The sequence below is a fragment of the Squalius cephalus genome (genome assembly GCF_949319135.1).
Source record: "Squalius cephalus genome assembly, chromosome: 15".
In the NCBI taxonomy this organism is placed as follows: domain Eukaryota; kingdom Metazoa; phylum Chordata; class Actinopteri; order Cypriniformes; family Leuciscidae; genus Squalius; species Squalius cephalus.
The window spans coordinates 26,561,129-26,581,242 of NC_137136.1; the positions used below are offsets into that span (position 1 = coordinate 26,561,129).

The following is a 20,114-nucleotide window of genomic DNA, read 5'->3' on the forward strand; positions in this document are numbered from 1 at the left end:
GCCAGCTTTTACACCGTCCCATTTTGTACAATTGAAAAAAAAACGGAAAAAAAAAACCTTTAGGCAAATCCGCTATTCTATAGAAATGCTAGAGACTACTCAAGGTCTTGGGCCAAACCAAGTCCATCAGAGCTAACACACCCTCATACAGTACATTCGGGCAATTCACCTGACCTGCCTCACGGGCCGGACAGAGCTCAAACAGGGGTCCTTCTTGCAACTGTGCAACTGTGATTTAGGCAAATGTTTTGATTCAATTTTATATATCAAGTTAAAGTGTTTACTATATCACCAGTTCTGTGATTTGACATTCATTAACCTGCAAATCAAATTATAATTCAGAAGTGAGCAGTTGGGCAGGGTTAAAATGTTGTTTTTTCTACCTCATGTACTGTAAATTCTTTATATTTGTACCCAGAATCTTACTAAATCATGTGTGATAGGAATGTTACCCTTTGCCTAATTTTTAAGTGGTTAACTCATTCTGGAGCTAATTATTATATAACTTTTAACAATATTAATAGTTACTTCATAAATATTGTTTATTGTTAGATTATATTAACAAATGCAACCTTTCGGTTTCATCCACCTTAAAAAAAGTAATAGACAGTATACAGCAAAAACTGTGCAGTAGTTAGCAAGCTACTCATCAACATGCAATCAATCAAAAAAATAAAAAAAGCTGATAAGAAGCAAAAATATAACTAAGAAATTCTCAAATCTCCTACACTCTGGTGCAAAATTCAGGATTCTGTTTTCATAATAAGAACAAGGCAACTCTTCATGTGATCTGTTGTCTTGATGTCACCCAGGAGGTGCTTCGCTGGACCTGAAAGCCTGTCCACCCAAAGCTGCAAAGTGGATCCTGGACATAACATGGCTCAACCTGGTGGAGCTGAGCAAACTGTGGCAGTTCTCTGACATTCTAGATCAGGTGTGTGGTCAGATACCTATACACTTAAAGGATCAGACACATCCACACATGGAACGCATACACACACACACACACACACACACACACACACACACACACACACACACACACACACACAGTATCTGTCGCTTTGAGTTCCCCTTCCTCATTAATGAATCATCGCAGCTCACTCTGCAGTAAACATGTCAATATTTGATTCATCTGGTCTACACACACACACAAATACATTCACAAACCCTCACACTGACGGCTGATTGGCAGGCCATGACTGCCTGGGGGAACTTCATGCTCAATGCAGTGTGAAATGAGCTCACTTTGGCAAACTCTAAATCAATTACTTGTGGCTGAAAGAAATCAGATTAAAAGCCTTTTGTTTAATTAACCATTTCTAGAACACCGCAACTACAGAAATACTGCTAATCCACACACAAGATTTCATAATGCAATGTCATAACACACCAGAAATCCATGCTTTCCGTATCATCGTGTTTAGTCTTTGTCTTTAAATCAGTTTTGATTAGACAAAACATTTACATGTTATTTATTTGACAAATAATTTAATTCCCAACCACTTGATTTTAGATGCTATATAATATATACTGAAGGTTTAGTTCACGCAAAATTGAAAAATTTGTAATCATTACTCATGCTCATGTTGTTTCAAACCTGTGTGACTTTCTTCCTTCTGTGGAACATAAAACAACATATTTTGCGAAATTTGAGAAATTTTAAATATAATATGTGGGTCATTAAATAACATAAATTCATAAAATATTTATAAAGCTATTATTTGGCTTTTTTTGTAATTTAAAATATGACTAAAAATAATCAAAGTGCTGTTTAAAATAGTTTTAGATTGAGTGTAGCACCCCGTAGAACATGACAACTTTCCAAAATGATTTCTTGTCAACTGTCCAAATGTAAACTGTTGTGTACATTTGTATTAACAGATTGGGCGTCATGAGAAACAGTGGAAGAGCTGGTTTGATCGAGAGGCACCAGAGGAAGAACCAATCCCAAATGCATATGACCAGGCTCTGGACTGTTTCAGACGGCTGCTCCTTATTCGATCCTGGTGTCCAGATAGAACAATTGCTCAGGTATAAATAAGCCCATTTTGAAGCCAGTGAAGCCATACAATTATTGAATTTTAATTTATTTTGTGAAAATCCTCCCTTTGCATTTTTTCATCACAAAACCAAAACAAATTATTTTTGCATACAAAAATTGTAGTCTATTTTTGACAATTTTATGACAATTAATGCACTAATTACTATCTCACTCTCATTATTATAATGCACTAAATGCATTCTTAGCTCATCACAATCTCATTACTGTTATCAGCAAAATTATACAGAACAGAAGAATTCTGATTACAGCATGCCTATTTGCTATCAGGCCTATGTATGTGTGTAATATTTCTTGACCTTCTGGAAATCCATCACTTTGGCAAGGCGAGAATTGGTCCCCTGACTGAGCCTGGTTTCCTCCAGGTTTTTTTCTCTATTACAGTCAGCTGATGGAGTGTTAGTTTCGTGCCACTGTCCTTGCCAACTTTCGGCTTGCTCAGTTGGGGCTTTAAAAAAAACATTTACCATTTAGAAATATCAATTTGACTGCACTGACACTATCAGATATAAACAAAATTTGAACTGAATTTGAGCTTGGTAATATTGTCTTCGGTAGAGCTGCCTTACAGCTGTTTTATAGTCATTTCATAATTGATACAATTCGCAACGCTATTATTTACCTGTTTATTCCCATGAAGCTGCTTTGAAACAATCTGTATTGTGTAAAGCGCTATACATTTTTTTACTTGATTTTCAATCGCATCGGGCTAATTACTTGTTTTCCAATGTGTAATCGAAAGGCACGGAAGTACATCATGCACTCAATGGGGGAGAGATATGCTGAGGGAGTGATTCTGGATCTGGAGAAGACCTGGGAGGAGTCTGACCCACGCACTCCTCTCATCTGCTTCTTATCCATGGGTTCAGATCCAACAGACTCAATCATCGCCCTGGGCAAACGACAAAGAATTGAGACTCGTTACGTCTCAATGGGTCAGGGGCAGGAAGTTCATGCGCGCAAACTTCTGCAGCACTCTATGGCTAATGTATGTTCATATTCATGCATGTTTAATGTTACAATACTTGCTTCTATCCCATCTTAATATGCAGAGATAACAATAAGCTAGCCATTCATGGGTTGATTCCCCCAAAAGTGTCAACACAATGGCTCGGTTGTTCTGTTTGTTTGAGTATTTTGACAGCAAAATACAGTACATTAGCTCAGCCAACCATGATTTTGGGACCACATTATTTGTCTATTCAACTAATGGAAGACAGGGGAGAGTTTGGGACGCATATTTGAAAGAAGAGATTTTTTTGCAATTCCACTTGATGGCCTTCTTATCTCTCAGTATTTGTGCTCAATAAAGTCTATAAAGCTGAATGCTTTCTCTAAAACCAAATCTTATATTTTTTTCCCCTATTAGGGAGGCTGGGCTTTACTTCAGAACTGTCATTTGGGTCTGGATTTTATGGATGAACTCATGGATACAATCACAGAGACAGACAGCATTCATGACACCTTCAGACTGTGGATGACCACTGAGGTCCACAGACACTTTCCTATCACTCTCCTGCAGATGTCAATCAAATTCACCAATGAGCCTCCACAGGGACTGAAAGCCGGACTTAAAAGGACTTACGGAGGTGAGCCTGACCTCTGGATATTTAGTCTTTATTCGCCTGTCAGTTTTCTTTATGAATCTCCATGTCAACTGCAGGCTGTTTTTATATTCTGCCTATTTGAGATGAAAGACTGTGCCATCACCTGAGACTACTAATGGATTTGAAACATTTATATGATTATTTAAAGAGGAGCCTCATTATTCCAATATCCTCAAAAAAAAAAAAAAAAAAAAAAAAAAAAAAAACTAGCTTTGTGTTATTAATAACGAAAGTCTTAAAAATTGGTAATGCCTAATAATATCTTCCAGGTATCAGTCAGGATCTTCTAGATGTGAGTAACATGGTCCAATGGAGGCCCATGTTGTATGGGGTGGCATTCCTCCATTCCACTGTCCAAGAGAGGCGAAAATATGGACCTTTGGGTTGGAACATCCCATATGAGTTCAACCAGGCAGATTTCAATGCAACCATACAGTTTGTCCAGAATCACCTCGATGATATGGACATCAAGAAGGTGAGAGTTGCATTATGGAGCAGCTGTGTTACTAGATCATAATAATTAGCACAATTAAATCAGCCAAATACAAGTTTATTTCGGCTAATCTGTTCTGTAATGAACCTTTAATTATCCCACATAAACTTAAAGTAACCTACTGTAGACTTGGGAGTCATTTTGAATTATATGGATTCTTGTCAAATGTCTTTATTATTAAAGTATGGCATGAACATAACCTTTTCCACATCTGCGAGAAGGTCCTTTTACATAAAGTGTATGTATATGATTTACACTGTCATCTTTGTCAAGGGTCTATGCAAAAAGTTGCCAAATAGACTCAGAACCTGGCACTTTAATTTGAATGAGTATTTTTACAGGGTGTGTCCTGGAACACTGTGCGCTACATGATCGGCGAGATCCAGTATGGCGGGAGGGTGACTGATGACTATGACAAACGCCTCTTGAACACATTTGCGAAGGTGTGGTTCAATGAGAACATGTTCAGCAATGATTTCTACTTCTACAAAGGCTACTGCATTCCAAGATGCAATAATGTGGATCAGTATCTTCAATATGTTCAGGTGAGATAGAAGGTTCCAATAAAACTGCTCAGTCAGTCTCTTTGGAATCAGTATAGCTACTATTTGTTCTACAGGTTTTGTCACTTTAGATGGAGGTGAGACTGTGTTGACAATTGTCTGTGTAGACAATGGTGGTTTATTACAACACTGTGGGCTGTTACCTGGTCAAGATTCACAGCAGAGTGACTCCGATTGACATTTACAATAAATTCTGCCAATACTGAGTACCAATACTTACTTTAAAAAACAACAACAACAACAACATTAAAATACTAAAAGTATACCAAGTAATGTAATAAATTGATCCAAGCAGAAACAAATTCACTGAACCTCCTCAAGAGATAAATTATGCAACAGAATTGCATAATGCAAAGTTCCTTTACAATTATAAGCTGTTAATGTAAATTTCAAGTGCATTTTTTGTTGTTCATTTCAGCTTTAGTGTAAGTTCTTATTTTCTTCTCTCTCAGAAGTCTCTGGCAAATGTGCTGTAAATGGTACCACTATAAAGACCTACCATCACCCCCCTTTCAGCAGATGAGTTGGTGCGAACATAACAGTAATTAATATTCAAGTCGCATCTGGCACAGTTTGTGCATGCTGACAGAAAGTAAACTATCTGAAGACCAAAAGAAAAGTAAATAAATATACTTACAAAATAAAAACAATGAGAACAAAAAAAAAAAGGCATGAAAATAGTGCAGCTCAATCAAAGCCACATATATACACCACTTCATAATAGCCATTCCAGTGCCAAGAGGGACATGACCAGCCTCTCACTGCTCTTATTCCTGTTGTACATTAAAGCCAGTGAGTCATGTAAAGCAGTGGTGTCCTCGTGAGAGAAATAGTACAGCTGCAAGCAGAGTACGGCTGATCTTCATTCTCTGAGCTGAATGTGATGGATGTTTTTAGCCCCAACTCACAGCAGGATGATTCTCTCAGACATGGTTCTACGAGATGGTCTGTGCACTCAAAGCGTACACACAACAGCTTTGTTCAGTATGTAACACGCAATGAGCTTAATAATGAAACCACACACAAAAGCTCCTGAAGAAACATGAGACATTTTGCTTTCGAAAAGTATAAAGGAAATTTTAAAAAATAGCATTCGTTCAGCTGTTCAGTATAAAATCTCTAAGCACATGTTGTTTACAGGAAGCTTTTGATGAATTATGATGAATGAGTGTGTAATGCGAAATGACTTGTATTGCTGGTACACAACGCTGTATGCATGTGTGGATCAACTAATAAACATCTTTAATGACGATTGCTCATCAAAAAGGAAGAGATGTGGGAAAACATTCATTCATTTATCAAAACTGATGCAATACGCTTTAGCTTTCCTAGCTAATGAGAGTGAGCTCTCATAATGCTTGTTTATTTCATGTGAAAATTGATCGCAAGACACTGATCACTTTATTTTTAGAATTTTTACATTTAGAATCCAAACATGGACCTTTATACAATAAAAAAAAAATAGCATAGTTTTTTTAATTAATTGCATCTATTTGATTTTATTCAAATTATCATATCTTTAAACTGAAATTATTATAATGGCTTAGAATCAGCAAAACATGTTAATTCTGAAAAAAAGAAGAAGAAAAAAATCTGTTTAAAAGTATGAACATGGTTTAGAAATGGCTAGCTGTGGAACAAGCCAGATTCAGTTATTTAAAATAAATGAGATTGAAACTAGTTTGATTTATTAATGATAAATATATAAAGCTAGTTATTGTGTATTGTGTATTTAACACTTTCAGTTTATTAGTACTATTACAGAAATCAGAAATATTCAGTCAAGTCACCTGTATTTATATAGTGCTTTTTACAATACAAACTGTTTCAAAGCAGCTTTACAGTGATAACAGGAAAATAAAGCAACTTGTTTCTGCTGTTCTGCTGTATAATACAGCCTCTCTGGAGCTCAGTTCAGTTTGTCAATGCAGGCAGATTAATAATATTGTTGAATATTAAGTGTCCCTGACTAAGCAAGCCAAAAGCCAAAGGCAACAAGTGGCAAGGAACCCAAACTCCATCAGGTGAAAGAATGGAGAAGAAGAAAAACCTTGGGAGAAACCAGGCTCAGTCGGTGGGCCAGTTCTCCTGTGTCCAATGAACGAACAGTGCATGATTATGATTCAGGCAGCATTACAGGTCAGAAGTCAGATTGGATCAGAACATTCAGAATATTTATCCAGTTCTATCTGCCGGTATGGAGACAGGTTTGTTGAGGATGGCTGTAATGTCGATGAGGCCTTTACAGGAGAGAGTCTAGTTGACACAATCTCTGCTGACACTTCAGGGAGGGGTTGTGTCGTGTCTAGGCTCAGGTCCTCCATCTGATCTGGATACAGCCTGGATCCGGCTGACTACAGTAAACCTCGGGATAAACAGAGAGACTAATATTAGTGTAGATGCCATTCTTCTTATTATGCAACGATAATTGGGTGTTATAGGAAGTGTTCCTGGTTCAGGCTGAAAACCTTGTAGAAAATACAACTTAAATTTAGCGTTAATGTCCTCAATGGAACATGGCCAGACTTATTTCTAGTATTTACTCTCATTTTCCACAGCCACGTACTGTAAATGTTTTATACATTAAGGTTGTGCATGCATTACTGAATCATGTCTTTGTGGATAATCTCCAGATAGTATAAACAACTATTTTAAAGGAACATTTTGGCTGTAATAAGTCAAGCACAAACACATTTGTGGCATGATGTTGCTGACCACAGAAATTATTTGACTTGCAAGAAGTAAATGGTCGACTTTGTGGATTTAAAAGGAGAAATGTGGAGCTTATTACATTTTTAAAGCACTTTGTTTCACCGGTTTAAATTTAGAGTCCTATTCCTTTTCTTGTATCCTTGTGTGAATCATAAGTTTACCAGCTTTACATGGTCATGAAAATTGCATTAATGTTAATACCAATGTGCCTTGCTTTAACTGAGGGACACATGAAAATAATACTCTTTGGTAACCAATATGGTTCTGTAAGCAACATAATAACTCATACTGAACCCAGAACTTCCTTTAACTGTCTGGGACTAAGATTTTTTATCTTTTTATCTTTCTTTCCTTATGTTTTTATTTTATTTTTGGTCTCCTAAAGGGTCTCCCCACATATGACACCCCTGAGGTGTTCGGCCTCCACCCAAATGCAGACATCACCTACCAAAGCAAACTCGCCAAGGACGTGCTAGACACTATCCTGAGTATCCAACCAAAGGACAGCTCCAGCGGAAGTGGTGAGACCAGGGAGGCGATTGTGGGTCGGCTAGCAGATGACATGCTGGAGAAACTGCCTCCAGATTTTGTACCATTTGAGGTAAAGCTTTAGACTGGGCAACAATGATGCAGCAAAATTTTGTATGGTTGATAGAGTGAACTCAGAGCCCAATGGTAGCAAATGGCCTTTGCTGTCTGGAGCTCGAGTCCTGTGGGGACATTCTCAGGGTTGACGAATGGTGGTGAGGTCACAGATGCCTGCGCTAATGCATTTTGATTTTTTTTGGAACTTACAAATGTTCTAAAACCCAACTTCAGTTGCTTATGAAACATAGGCAGTAATTAGCTGCAACTCCCCTCTGATTATTCACCAATTAAGAAGGCAGCAGCAAAAAAAACGTGCCTTAGGGGTGCACTCGGGCTTTTTGTTTTCATTATCTCTCACAGCGGACTGCAGAGAAGCAGATTTGTCTCAATCATGAGCTTTCCTAAAATATTTCAAACCCATGCCCTGCTTTCTGGCAATTTCAAAACTCTATTATTAATAACAATAGCAAAAAGAGCGACTTTCTACTTGTAAATAAAACATTGTGCCTTCTGCACCTACCGCCCTGTTTATCCAGATGTGAAATGTGCTGCCAATTATGTCATGATGCACTTTACATTGAGCTATCACTACATACAAAGCTGGCAGTAAACTGCAATTCATTGAAAATAATGTTTGTGTACATTTTTTGTTGTTCATGGCAGCAGTTTTACAACTGGATGTATTATCCAGATGTGCGGTATAAAAAAGCACTTTTGGCATTTAAAAGAGCCGATTTGGGTGTCTAGATAATGGTGGTGAAGCAGTAAAGTTTGTCAGATTTCAGTAGTCTGTTGCATCCTCCAAAGCCTAGTGCATAAAGGACACAAATGGAGAAGTTGCGCCCATGCAAACTGTGTCAATGCTAATATTTGTCATTGTCACCTTTACTTGATTAACAATAAAAAATAATACAGAGAGCGCAAACTAATAAATGACACAATCATAAATTCAAATTGCATCATTTATCCAGGTCAGAGAGAGATTGATGAGCATGGGTCCCCTTCAGCCCATGAACATTTTCCTGCGGCAGGAGATTGACCGCATGCAGAGAGTGATTGTTCTGGTCAGGAACACACTGAGTGACCTGAAGTTGGCCATCGATGGAACCATCATTATGAGCGAGAACCTGCGAGACGCTCTGGACTGCATGTATGACGCCCGAATACCCGCGCGCTGGAAAAAGGTCAGAGGCCTTTTATGTGTGAAATGTGTAGGACATTCAATGTACACACCAAAAACACAAACCCTGTTGGGAAGAGTTTTTAAACAAATTATTTACGACCCAAAGTAGTTAGTGTAGATATGAATGTCCCAATTAATTTCATTAATGTTCAATCATGGTGTATATACCAATTGGACTATTTAACTACACTCTTTAGTATAGATCATAACATACGATTTAATGCGATAATACAATACTACATTTTGAAAGCAGCACAGTATCTGTACTTATGTTCCCATATATTTTCCCTTTAGTTAATTGTAATGATTGTCCTGTGAACTGTATTGTTAATCTCTCACTGTGATGAGATAGTTATTGGATCTAAGGAGCAGTGCGTCATCTTGAATGTGAAAAATCAAACCCAGAGGTGCAGGGCTCAAATTTCTTAAACACCTCATCAGCTCACCTGCAGCAAAACAGCTTCATTTAACTCTGCTTTTCAAATGCTACTCAAGCTGAACTAATCATGAGCTAATTGAAAACGCCTGCTGAATAACAATCAGGCTGTAACTTACCCTGCATCTGAACATGTGTGTTTATATGTGAATTTATAATGTCTGTTTGTGCATGTATATGCCCTGTTTTGTACTTTTACACGGTGTAAGCCTATCCAAAGTATGGTCTTTTTGTCTCAAGCTAAACGTATGAAACAGTTTCCTTGGATCACAAAAAGGGAAATTTTGAGGACAATGCATATGGTTTCCTGACAAACTGCAAAAAGGACAAAAAACATCACAATAAAAGAACCATACAAGTAGTTAATTTGTTACAGTGTACAGTGTAGACTTTATTCCAAGTCTTCTGAAGCTATACAACAGAATTCTGTGCTGAACAGAAATGTAAGTTGTTATTCACTATAAATCTTTCCCACTGTTGTTGTCATGTCAAATCTGTCTTGATACATAAATATTGACTATTAAAATCTTCACATAAAGAGCTCTTTTACTTTATGGTGGTTTTTAGTCGTTAGTGCTTGAAAGCCCAGAGCAGGGTGAAAACCCTATTCTGTGTGTATCTGTGTGTGTCGACTGGAGTTCAGCCATGAGCCTCAAGCATCTCTGTAAGATCTGGATTTGCTAAGTGTCACTCTGTCTTTGTGCGTGTTAACTGTGGTTCTGCTCAGCTGACCTTCTGCCTGTGTGTATGTGTGTGTGTGTGTGTGTGTGTCTGTATGCAGGCCTCCTGGGCTTCTACCACATTGGGGTTTTGGTTCACAGAGTTGCTGGAGCGTAACCGGCAGTTCCACTCTTGGATTTTTGAGGGACGACCCAACTGCTTTTGGATGACAGGCTTCTTCAACCCACAGGGCTTCCTGACAGCTATGAGACAGGTGGGTAACTATCACATGAACACTTCTGCTAAACATACACTTGTACTCATTTCCCTCCTGATCTGTTGATCTGATTGTTTTTCCTCAACAACAAGTTTTAATTTTGTCCTTTAGGAGGTAGATGTTAACCCTATAAAGCCTAGAGTATCTTTTTATGTATATTTGATATCCAAATGTGTAAGGCCTTCAAATTATAAACAACATTTTGCTAAACAACCTGTTGTACACTGTCTACTACATGCCTGCTACCCTCTGATAGTTTTTCATGCAATTAAAAAACCTTTTAGTTAATTCTAAAAAACGGTATACAAACAGTGATTTTTATCAAGTAAATGTAAGAATAATTTTTATACTGTTAGTAATATTTCAAGATAAACATTTACTGGAAGCAACTTGGGTTTATTTGATTATCCACAAATCATGTTTTAGAAAAAAACATGGTAAAATTGTCTTTCAAATATGATACATCATGATTTTGAGGAACGTTTATTTGTACATACATCTCTTAATCATCATTGTATTGCAGTGTATTATATGTTTAGTATATAATACACAATCATTGTGTATTATATACACAATATATAATACTGTGTATATATATATATATATTACACAATATTACCCCCCCCCCCCCACCCCCCCATAATAAAAATTACAGATCATTAAGCATTTAAATGGCATCTTAATAAGTCATATTATTGGGAGATAAAGAGTGACATATTTATATGATTTTTATTTAATAGTCTGCATTACTGTTATAAAAAAATCTCATTGATTTACATTACCAGCTATCAGAATCTTACTTTTTGGCCATATAAATATCAGCAACTGGAGTAATTCCGTATTTTTGCTCAGTTTGGGCCTCTGAATATATTTTTTTTCTCAAGTGAGGTGCTCACTATGTCATATGAGCCAATAAAGCCTGATGTATCAAATATGATACTAAACAAAAAACACCTATGCAAACTTTTAAAAAATATATTTTGTCTAAAGGCTGAATAAACTGTTCCGTTTAAAAAAAAAAAAAAGTAAAAAAAATTCTGACATTATTTTGTATGCCAGGCTTTACTGGATTAAACAGAATATCGATGCATCCTGTTTGAATTTTATTGATGTTTTACACCAAATAATATGTTATGTCAGACATCTGGGTTAAACGTTCCCTTTACATGCTTGTTCGAGTGGCCGATTAGTCTCTAAATGCATGTTATCCCTAGAAGAATCAATAATGGTGAGTTTAGAGGTGTTTTGGGCTGTGAGGGAACTGCTCAGTGGGGTGCATTCTAGCTAATGCCTTGGGGGTAAACAGCTTGCATGAAACAGGATTCTTTTAATTAATATTGGGCACCCATCCTGTTTTCTGTTCTCAGCTGTGTTTCTGTGCCAACACCTGCAGCTCTGAGAATAAACTTAGGGAAAGAACCCAGACGCTGCATTGCAGGAAAAACAAAAAATTCTTGATTTTGTTATATATATATATATATATATATATATATATATATATATATATATATATATATAACAGAAACTCTTTATATATACAGAAACACAGCTGAGAACAGAAAACAGGATGGGTGCCCAATATTAATTAAAATGAATACTATTCCATGCAAGCTGTAATTTTTTTTTTTTATCACAATATGCTGCTTGGTTTTAGTTGAATGACTATATACATTGTGTGAATTATATTGAATATATATATATATATATATATATATATATATATATATATATATATATATATATATATATATATATACATACACACACAATATATATATAAAATATATTTATATATATATATATGCTGGGTGGTGCATAATGTCAAAAAAAGTGACCAATGCAAACGTTGAATGGGTTTATTTTAAGCGAGATGTATTCGCTCTAGACAGAGTGTTAGTCTCCTCAGTTGCTTGTCTAACTCTCATGACACATAGCAACACAGCTAAAACTAGTCTTAATATGTTGGACCTCTTATTGAAAGTAGCCAACATTTACCTGTTGAGACATGCCGGTTTTTTTTTTGGGGTTTTTTTTTCAGTTATATTATATTAAATTATAATTATATATAGCAGATCTACTTATTAATCATGTCACTAACTCGACAGGAGATCACTCGTGCTAACAAGGGGTGGGCGTTGGACCGTATGGTTCTGTGTAATGAAGTTACTAAATGGATGAAGGATGACATCACGCAGCCTCCTTCAGAGGGGGTGTATGTCTACGGTCTCTACCTGGAAGGGGCTGGCTGGGACCGCAGGAACTGCAAGCTCATTGATTCCAAACCCAAAGTACTGTTCGAGATGATGCCTGTGGTCAGGATGTATGCAGAGAACAATGGTGAGTTTTATATATAAATAAAATACTTTAATAATGTGTTAAGAATACCTCAATACTTTAAAATGCAAAGACAAACAGCAAACATTTGGTACAACTGGAAGGGAAACATTTCAAATAAAGGAGTAGAACAACAAAATGCCATTTAAAACTGATGGATAACCTTCCAATGTTCAATCAGAAATAAATGACAAGAAAGAGATGAAAAATAAAAGTGGGATGTTGTGTGGCACACTTTTGTGGACCCAAATTCAAAGTCTGTAACGTCAAATATATGATTAATCTGGTTGAAGAATAATTCAAAGATTACCACCTATAACCAGACGCTTCCAACTATATCTATATTTGGCTGAAATGGTAGAATGCTAGTGAATGCTAGAGCATTATTTTTAGCATGCTAGAGCAGTGTTTCCCAACCCTGTTCCTGGAGGCACATCGACAGTAGACAGTTTAGATATCTCCCTTGCCTGTGTTTGATTAGGAAGAGTTTGAAAATGTGTAGTGTTGGCATGTCTCCAGGAACAGGGTTGGGAAACACTGTGCTAGAGTTTTCTTTCCTCGCAGTTGCAGTTGTAATGTCCGAATTGTGACATTAACTTGCAATTATGAGCATAATCATCAAAAATCTGGGGCCGTATTCACAAAGAATTTTAAGGCTAAAAAGTAGGAGCAACTCCTAAAAATAATGGGCGTGTCACTCGTAAATTTAGGACTCCTAATTTTTTTGACTAAGAGTAATTCACGAAGCATTTTAGCCCTAAAAGTAGCACCTAAGCCTGGGACAGCTTAAAAGAAGTCGAGAGGACTCCTAACTCGCTAAGACCTTCACAAACCGCTTTTTGTGGCATTTCACGTTGCGATGTTTTGAAATGCGTACTGTATGCGGCGGCTACAGTTTCCAATCGCGAGGGAACAATTTTGCATTGTAGGCATAACTAGGGATGCAATAACGCCACCAACAACAACCAAAACTAGGCTACTCATTGCATGTAAACTAATTGTAACGTTTCATTGTGAATCAAATTAAAATGTTCTTCTCTTTGCAAACGTAGGCAGAGGCATATAGTGACAGATTAATTCAATAATGTTGCAAAGATATTGCATCAATCCATATGTTTCATTAGGCTACTAGGCTATTTGTTTTGCCTTACTCTTTATTCATTTAGGCTATTTATTCAGTTATTCATCATCTTCCGTCCTTCGCACTACTTGTGTAGCGCACACATTCTCAGACCTGTCACCTGTCACTCATCATCGTAGGGGAGGTGTTTGGAATCATTCCCGCGTTACAATCATCAGCCAATCAAGGTGGTCACTTCAGTCAAGCTCGTGCATGAGTAATGACGTCATCCATAGCAACGAAGACTCACTCTTAGTTTAGGAGTTGACATTTTTCTTTACTAAGATTAGGTCTGAAAGGTGTTGTGAATAACTTTTAAGAGAAAACTCCTAGCTAAAATCTTTTAGTGCGATTTAGGAGTACTCCTAGTGGTAAGATAAAATGCTTTGTGAATACGGCCCCTGATTTGATATAAACTCAATTGCAAGAAAAAAAGTCAGAATTGTGAGATGAAAAAGTAGCAATTACTTTACTTTTTATTCCGTGGTAGAGACAATCTTCCATAAATGTGTTTGTAGTAAAAGCGTGCAAAACGTTGCATTCATTTTATATATGAACCGAATCGTTATCTTTCCTCAGGTGTCAAAGATGTTCGCTTATACTCAAGTCCAATATATAAGAAACCTGTTCGAACAGACTTGAACTATATCGCAGCTGTTGACCTGAGAACCAGTCAGCCTCCAGAATACTGGATCCTGAGAGGAGTGGCCCTGCTGTGTGATGTCAAATAATCATCTTTTAAAATGATTATATACAAATGTGCCCTGATGGCTTTCTGATCTTTTTCTGTATTTTTACCGATGTTTACCCTGAGCATCTGAATAAAACATGTACAGCTCTCAATTACACCACACATACGATTCTAAGAACCGCAACAGGAGCCTTGATCTAAACCTGTGAATCCATCATAAATATTGTCAAGTCACACATTGTCATATAGTTTTCTGAGTGCCTCTCAAGACCATCTGCTGTGTCTCGTCTTTAAATGCATGAACCTGTGGATTAAAGGCCAAATGTAAGCCTGCTGCTTAACAGCTCAGCTGAAGCGTATTCATGCTTGTCCTACAGTAAACAGTCTTGTGTATTTTTTCATCTCCGGTAAAGAGGCTGCGTCCAAAATCACATACTTCCCTACTATATAGGTGAAACAATATATGACAAAAGATGTCCAAATTCACAGTACTAATAAACGAGTAGACAAAAAGTACTACTTCAGACGAGATCCTGAATTGTGCATACGATGGACACTTTACTATCCCATGATGAGGCCACGGGAGAGAATTTATGAATGGCAGTGAAGCGATGCTGGTAGGTCACATGATAATGATAAGTGTATGGATTACATTCATACTATATAGAGCGTACTTTTTTAGCACTCACAAAGTACGTACTTCAAAATAAGTACCTACTCAGGAGAGTATGCTTTTTGGATGCAGCCATTCTCCATATATGGTTTCTTCACAGTAACCGAAATCTTTTTTATCAAATGTCATCCTTGCACAGAAAAGAAAACATCAAGCATGTTTGAAACACGGGCCTGTACCACAAAGTTGAAGAAACTCATGATTGGTTATTGGATTATTGCAAGTTGACTAAATTAAATACAAATTTGTAATTATTTCTGAAGAAAATGACATTCAGTCACATGAAACATGAAGACAATGCGATTCTATTCTCTTGAGAGCATGACCGACTTCAACTATATGTATATATATGTATATATATATATGTGTATATATATATATATATATATATATATATATATATATATATATATATATACCAAAGCATCATATAATTACTGTTATTAGATGTTACACCAACTCTAAAGCAGATAAAGGCAAAGTACAAAAATATAATTTAAAGTGGAACAAATGAAATCACCAGATGGAAATCTACATCTCTTCAATTATAAAAAATCTAATTTTGTCCATCTCTAAAAATAAAGCGTGGTTCTCTAAACTCTTTTAATCTGAAATGTCAGAGACGGGAAGTGCTTCAGAGATGTCACTGTGATCACAGCTGCTTGGTTCAAGTTACTAAAGCTTTGTGGAACAGGACCCAGGAAAATGGAATACAAATATGTAAGACGTTTCCATTGTTTGCTGTTTGTAAAGACGTTTTAAAAGTTTGATTTGATTAAAAACTCTCGAAATAAATGGTCTTGTGCAGCTCTTATTTTATCTTGTCATTAAAATTTAATTTCATTAAATCATTTTAAGTCAACATCTTGTAACTCGGGGTGTTATAGCATACAGTAGTCTCACAGTTAAGAGGTCCTTGCTTTGAGTCCCGACAGAACCAGAGGACCTTGATGTGTTGGTATTTATGCTCCAATTTCCCCCACAATTCCCCCATCTGGACAGGGTGTTTCCCTTCTTATGGTCTGAGATCCCTGTGACCCTTCTTAGATCAACAAGATCCATCCATTTTCTGTCCTAAACTGGCTCTAAACTTTTTCGAAGACATGGCCACATCAAGACCTCATTCATTTATCCAACTACAACTGAACAATTAATACATTAAAGGGGTAAATATTAAGTCCTAACAATCTACCTGTAGTGCTGTTTCAGCTGATATTTTATCCACTTGAGACAATAATGCAATAGAGAAAATGTACAAACACCTCTCAGGACTTGACGGCAGTGGTCCGGCACCAATTCACATAGAACGCGCACAAAGGTTTGAGGTTGCAAAGAGCAACTAAACAGTGCACCTTCTGTTAATGAAATACATAACGGGAAATATTTTCATTATGAATGAAAACATGACACAGACATACAAACATAGAATACTATATTACATTCACAACTCTTATAGGGATTTGGCGCTACTGTCCAAAGCTACATCTATATGCCAATGGTGTAAATATGTCACACATATCATGCACAGCATGTCAGTGACACACAAAAAAGTTTAAGTACTAGCTTATTCCTGTATTCTGTAATATGCACTACAATATATCAAACCTTTGTCAAACATAAAAATAAAGATGCTCTCAAAAAAGACAAGTACATATAAAGTTTAATGAAGTTTTTACAAAAGAAAAAGAAAAAATGGTGTTAAAACATCAAAACACTTTTTGTTATATTTGATTTTCTTACAAAATAATTGCTACCATATTTACAGTACCCTGTGCACAAACCCTGCCTATGAGATACGGTAGAAATGGTATCACTTTCAATACATCCAATATTTCGTGCATCTAAAGACTAGGCACAATTATTTACAAATGTCTCTTTTATTCCTGTTTTGTGGATGTCTGCAGTTCATTACATGTGTTGTATGATTCATGGCATTACATTCCCCTGGGATAACGACCGGCTCATCTCAGTGTGGACAAAGTATGTTTTGAGCTCTCCTTTCCCTTTCACATTTATAATTCCTCTGCATGTGCACATGTAGCCTAACGTCTGCAAGATACGACTTGTCTCTTCTGTAACCTGCAAACACATACACGCACACAAAGGAATTAAATGTATTAATGAGTCAATGCACTGCACGTTGTTCAAAGCATGAGCAATTTTTCTGTCTAGAATCCCACTGGTTTCACATGGAGTGTTACTTTACCTTGAATCAAATATCTATTAAAAGGACTTGAGGCAATTTAAAGATTGTGAAATCAACAAGAATTTATGGTTCTGTATCTTTTATTAACTTCACACATATAGTTTGGGGGTGGGGGGCATCTTATCTTACTTGTATTTTTCCCAGCACTCCTGTGCTGTCCATTCTGCTTGCGACATTCACTGTGTTACCCCAGATGTCATACTGCGGTTTCTGAGCTCCTATCACTCCAGCTATCACAGGCCCATGATTAATACCTGCAGATGGATGGTGATATACAGGTTACTGCAAATTACATTTATTTCAGTCATGAAACTCTAGAGGGCGGAGGCTGTTCTTTACCTGCAATCTGCAAGCAATTACATCATTAACACATGGCACAAGCTGATTGGCCTCTGCTGATCCTGCAGCCAATGAGATTGCTTGCTCAACATTTAAACAGTCTAGTTCATTGTTTGCTGTAAGCTAGTCCTGCAGCGTGCCATTAAGAGTTCCTCTGACACCCTCCACCTCCCACAGCTCCACCTGCCAAGGTCTGCTACGGGGTTTATATATGTCTAATTATGGCACCGCAGCAGCATCTTACATGCTCACAGCAGCATGTCCGTGTCTCTATTACCAGTAGCAATCCATACTTGCTATGCAGCAGCAGCAATAATGCAGAACTGTAGTTAAATCTCTTTAACCTTTATTTAACAAAAGTACAAAGAAAAAGAAAAATCCAGGGTTTTCACTGACCAACTTAATTGTATTTTGTAAATGTAAACATTTTGATTTTGACGGCTGCAACACACTCCAAAATAAATTGGGACAGAGGCAAAATAAAAGTGAAATGTTCCAGATCTGTTATTTTTTTCTGTTTCTATTTATTCTGTTTTCTATAGGATTTAGGTCTGGGCCGATAATCTTTCTTTGCTAAATCCATTGCATCATGTTGATTTAGATGTATGTTTTGGACCATTGTCGTCGTCGTCATTTTTCTGCCCTAAAAAAATGCCTGAACTTGTCCTAGGATGTTTGTCTGATTTGCACAAATTGAGTGTCCACCTGATACCCCTGACAAAAAAAAAAAAAAAATTGTCTTACTGTAGATATAGACCAATATATTTGTGGGATTGTCCCATAATGACTATTTGTTTGCTCAGGGGGCTAACTGAACATTCTAAAAGATTAGCCATTTATATTAATGAATGGGAATGATAGATGAAGGCTGTAATACTAATGTTGTCCACCAGAGTATACAAAAAAATAATTTTAGGTCTCATAGATTTTAATCTGTGAATATGGTTCAGTAGACTTACTACAAAAAAAAAAATGTATAGAAATAGAAAATACATAGAAAATGTAATATATATTTGCAAATAAATCTGCAATCTCCAAAAAGCTAATATATCATAACAATTTACATTCATTTTTATATATCCTAATGATGTTGAAAACATTTGCTTAAAACTCAATGAATCACTGTTCATTTGTATTATTTGTCTCTTTTTAAATATATTACATAATATATAAGAGACACTTAAAGACTCATATTACAGCATTTTTTAACAGAGACATGGCCATTGCATCCCCGTATGTTCTACATAAGCCATTGATGCTCAGACCCCAATAATAGTAATCTTTTGTTTTCACTCACCCACTCTGAGTTTGAAGTCATTGAAGGAATGTTTATTGATGACATCAAGCTTCCCCACCAGTGCAAAGGCAAACTCCACCATGGTACCAATGTGCATGTACTGCCTGTCATGCTCCTACAAACACGAACGGCAAAAACAATGGGTTTAACTTAGGGCTGTCAAACAATTAATCGTGATTAATCGCATCCGAAATAAAAGTTTGTTTTTACATAATATTATGTGTGTGTACGGTGTATAATTATTTTCTATATATAAATACACACACATGCATGTATATATTTAAGAAATATTTGCATGTATATACTGTGTATATATATATTTATATTATATATAATTTATATAAATATATAATATATATGCATGTGTGTGTATTTATATATAGAAAATAATTATACTCCATACACACACATATATTATGTAAACACAGACTTTTATTTTGGATGCGATTAATCGCGATTAATCGTTTGACAGCCCTAGTTTAACTTTATTTTGATAGTTCACTTTAGACATTCTACTAACTATGAATAACTTAACTTTAGAATAAGATGACATGCTCTTGCAAAGTTAATTATAGTCAGTAGAATGTCTGTTGGGGGAGCGTCAAAATAAAGTGTTAAGCAGACAGTCAACTAATACTCTAATGACTGGTAGCTAACATGTAGTTGCAAAGTTAGTTATAGGCTAGTAAGTAGAATGTCTAAAGTGGACTATCAAAATAAAGTGTTACCAAATAATGAACTCACACCACTGACTTACTTCATATATCTTAATAGTGTAGAGTTGTCAATATTTTACAAGAATTACAAGAAAATTATATTAGATGAATAAAAGTAGACAAAGTCATGTTCCCATGAAACATTTGTATAATTTGA

General features: G+C 36.3%; 2 protein-coding genes across 3 annotated transcripts in view; one reads left to right on the forward strand and one right to left on the reverse strand.

Annotated features, from left to right (window-relative positions):
- dnah5 (dynein, axonemal, heavy chain 5) overlaps positions 1–15,452 on the forward strand; it is a 167,262-nt gene extending 151,810 nt beyond the window's left edge. For both annotated transcript variants that reach the window (XM_079895299.1, XM_079895300.1), the window contains 11 exons: positions 813–934; positions 1,885–2,034; positions 2,805–3,050; positions 3,432–3,651; positions 3,939–4,144; positions 4,504–4,707; positions 7,823–8,038; positions 8,997–9,209; positions 10,426–10,578; positions 12,687–12,918; positions 14,615–15,452. In XM_079895299.1, coding sequence (XP_079751425.1) covers positions 813–934; positions 1,885–2,034; positions 2,805–3,050; positions 3,432–3,651; positions 3,939–4,144; positions 4,504–4,707; positions 7,823–8,038; positions 8,997–9,209; positions 10,426–10,578; positions 12,687–12,918; positions 14,615–14,766 — 2,114 coding nt within the window. In that variant the 3' untranslated portion in view covers positions 14,767–15,452. The remainder of the gene's footprint in view (positions 1–812; positions 935–1,884; positions 2,035–2,804; positions 3,051–3,431; positions 3,652–3,938; positions 4,145–4,503; positions 4,708–7,822; positions 8,039–8,996; positions 9,210–10,425; positions 10,579–12,686; positions 12,919–14,614) is intronic.
- Positions 15,453–17,036: 1,584 nt separating this feature from the next.
- Positions 17,037–20,114, reverse strand: part of adcy2a (adenylate cyclase 2a) — a 150,430-nt gene continuing 147,352 nt past the window's right edge. Inside the window, exons 23-25 of the mRNA XM_079895302.1 lie at positions 19,242–19,356; positions 17,735–17,859; positions 17,037–17,478 (exon numbers count right to left, since the gene is read on the reverse strand). Of these exons, the coding sequence (XP_079751428.1) occupies positions 17,326–17,478; positions 17,735–17,859; positions 19,242–19,356 (393 nt within the window). The 3' untranslated portion in view covers positions 17,037–17,325. The remainder of the gene's footprint in view (positions 17,479–17,734; positions 17,860–19,241; positions 19,357–20,114) is intronic.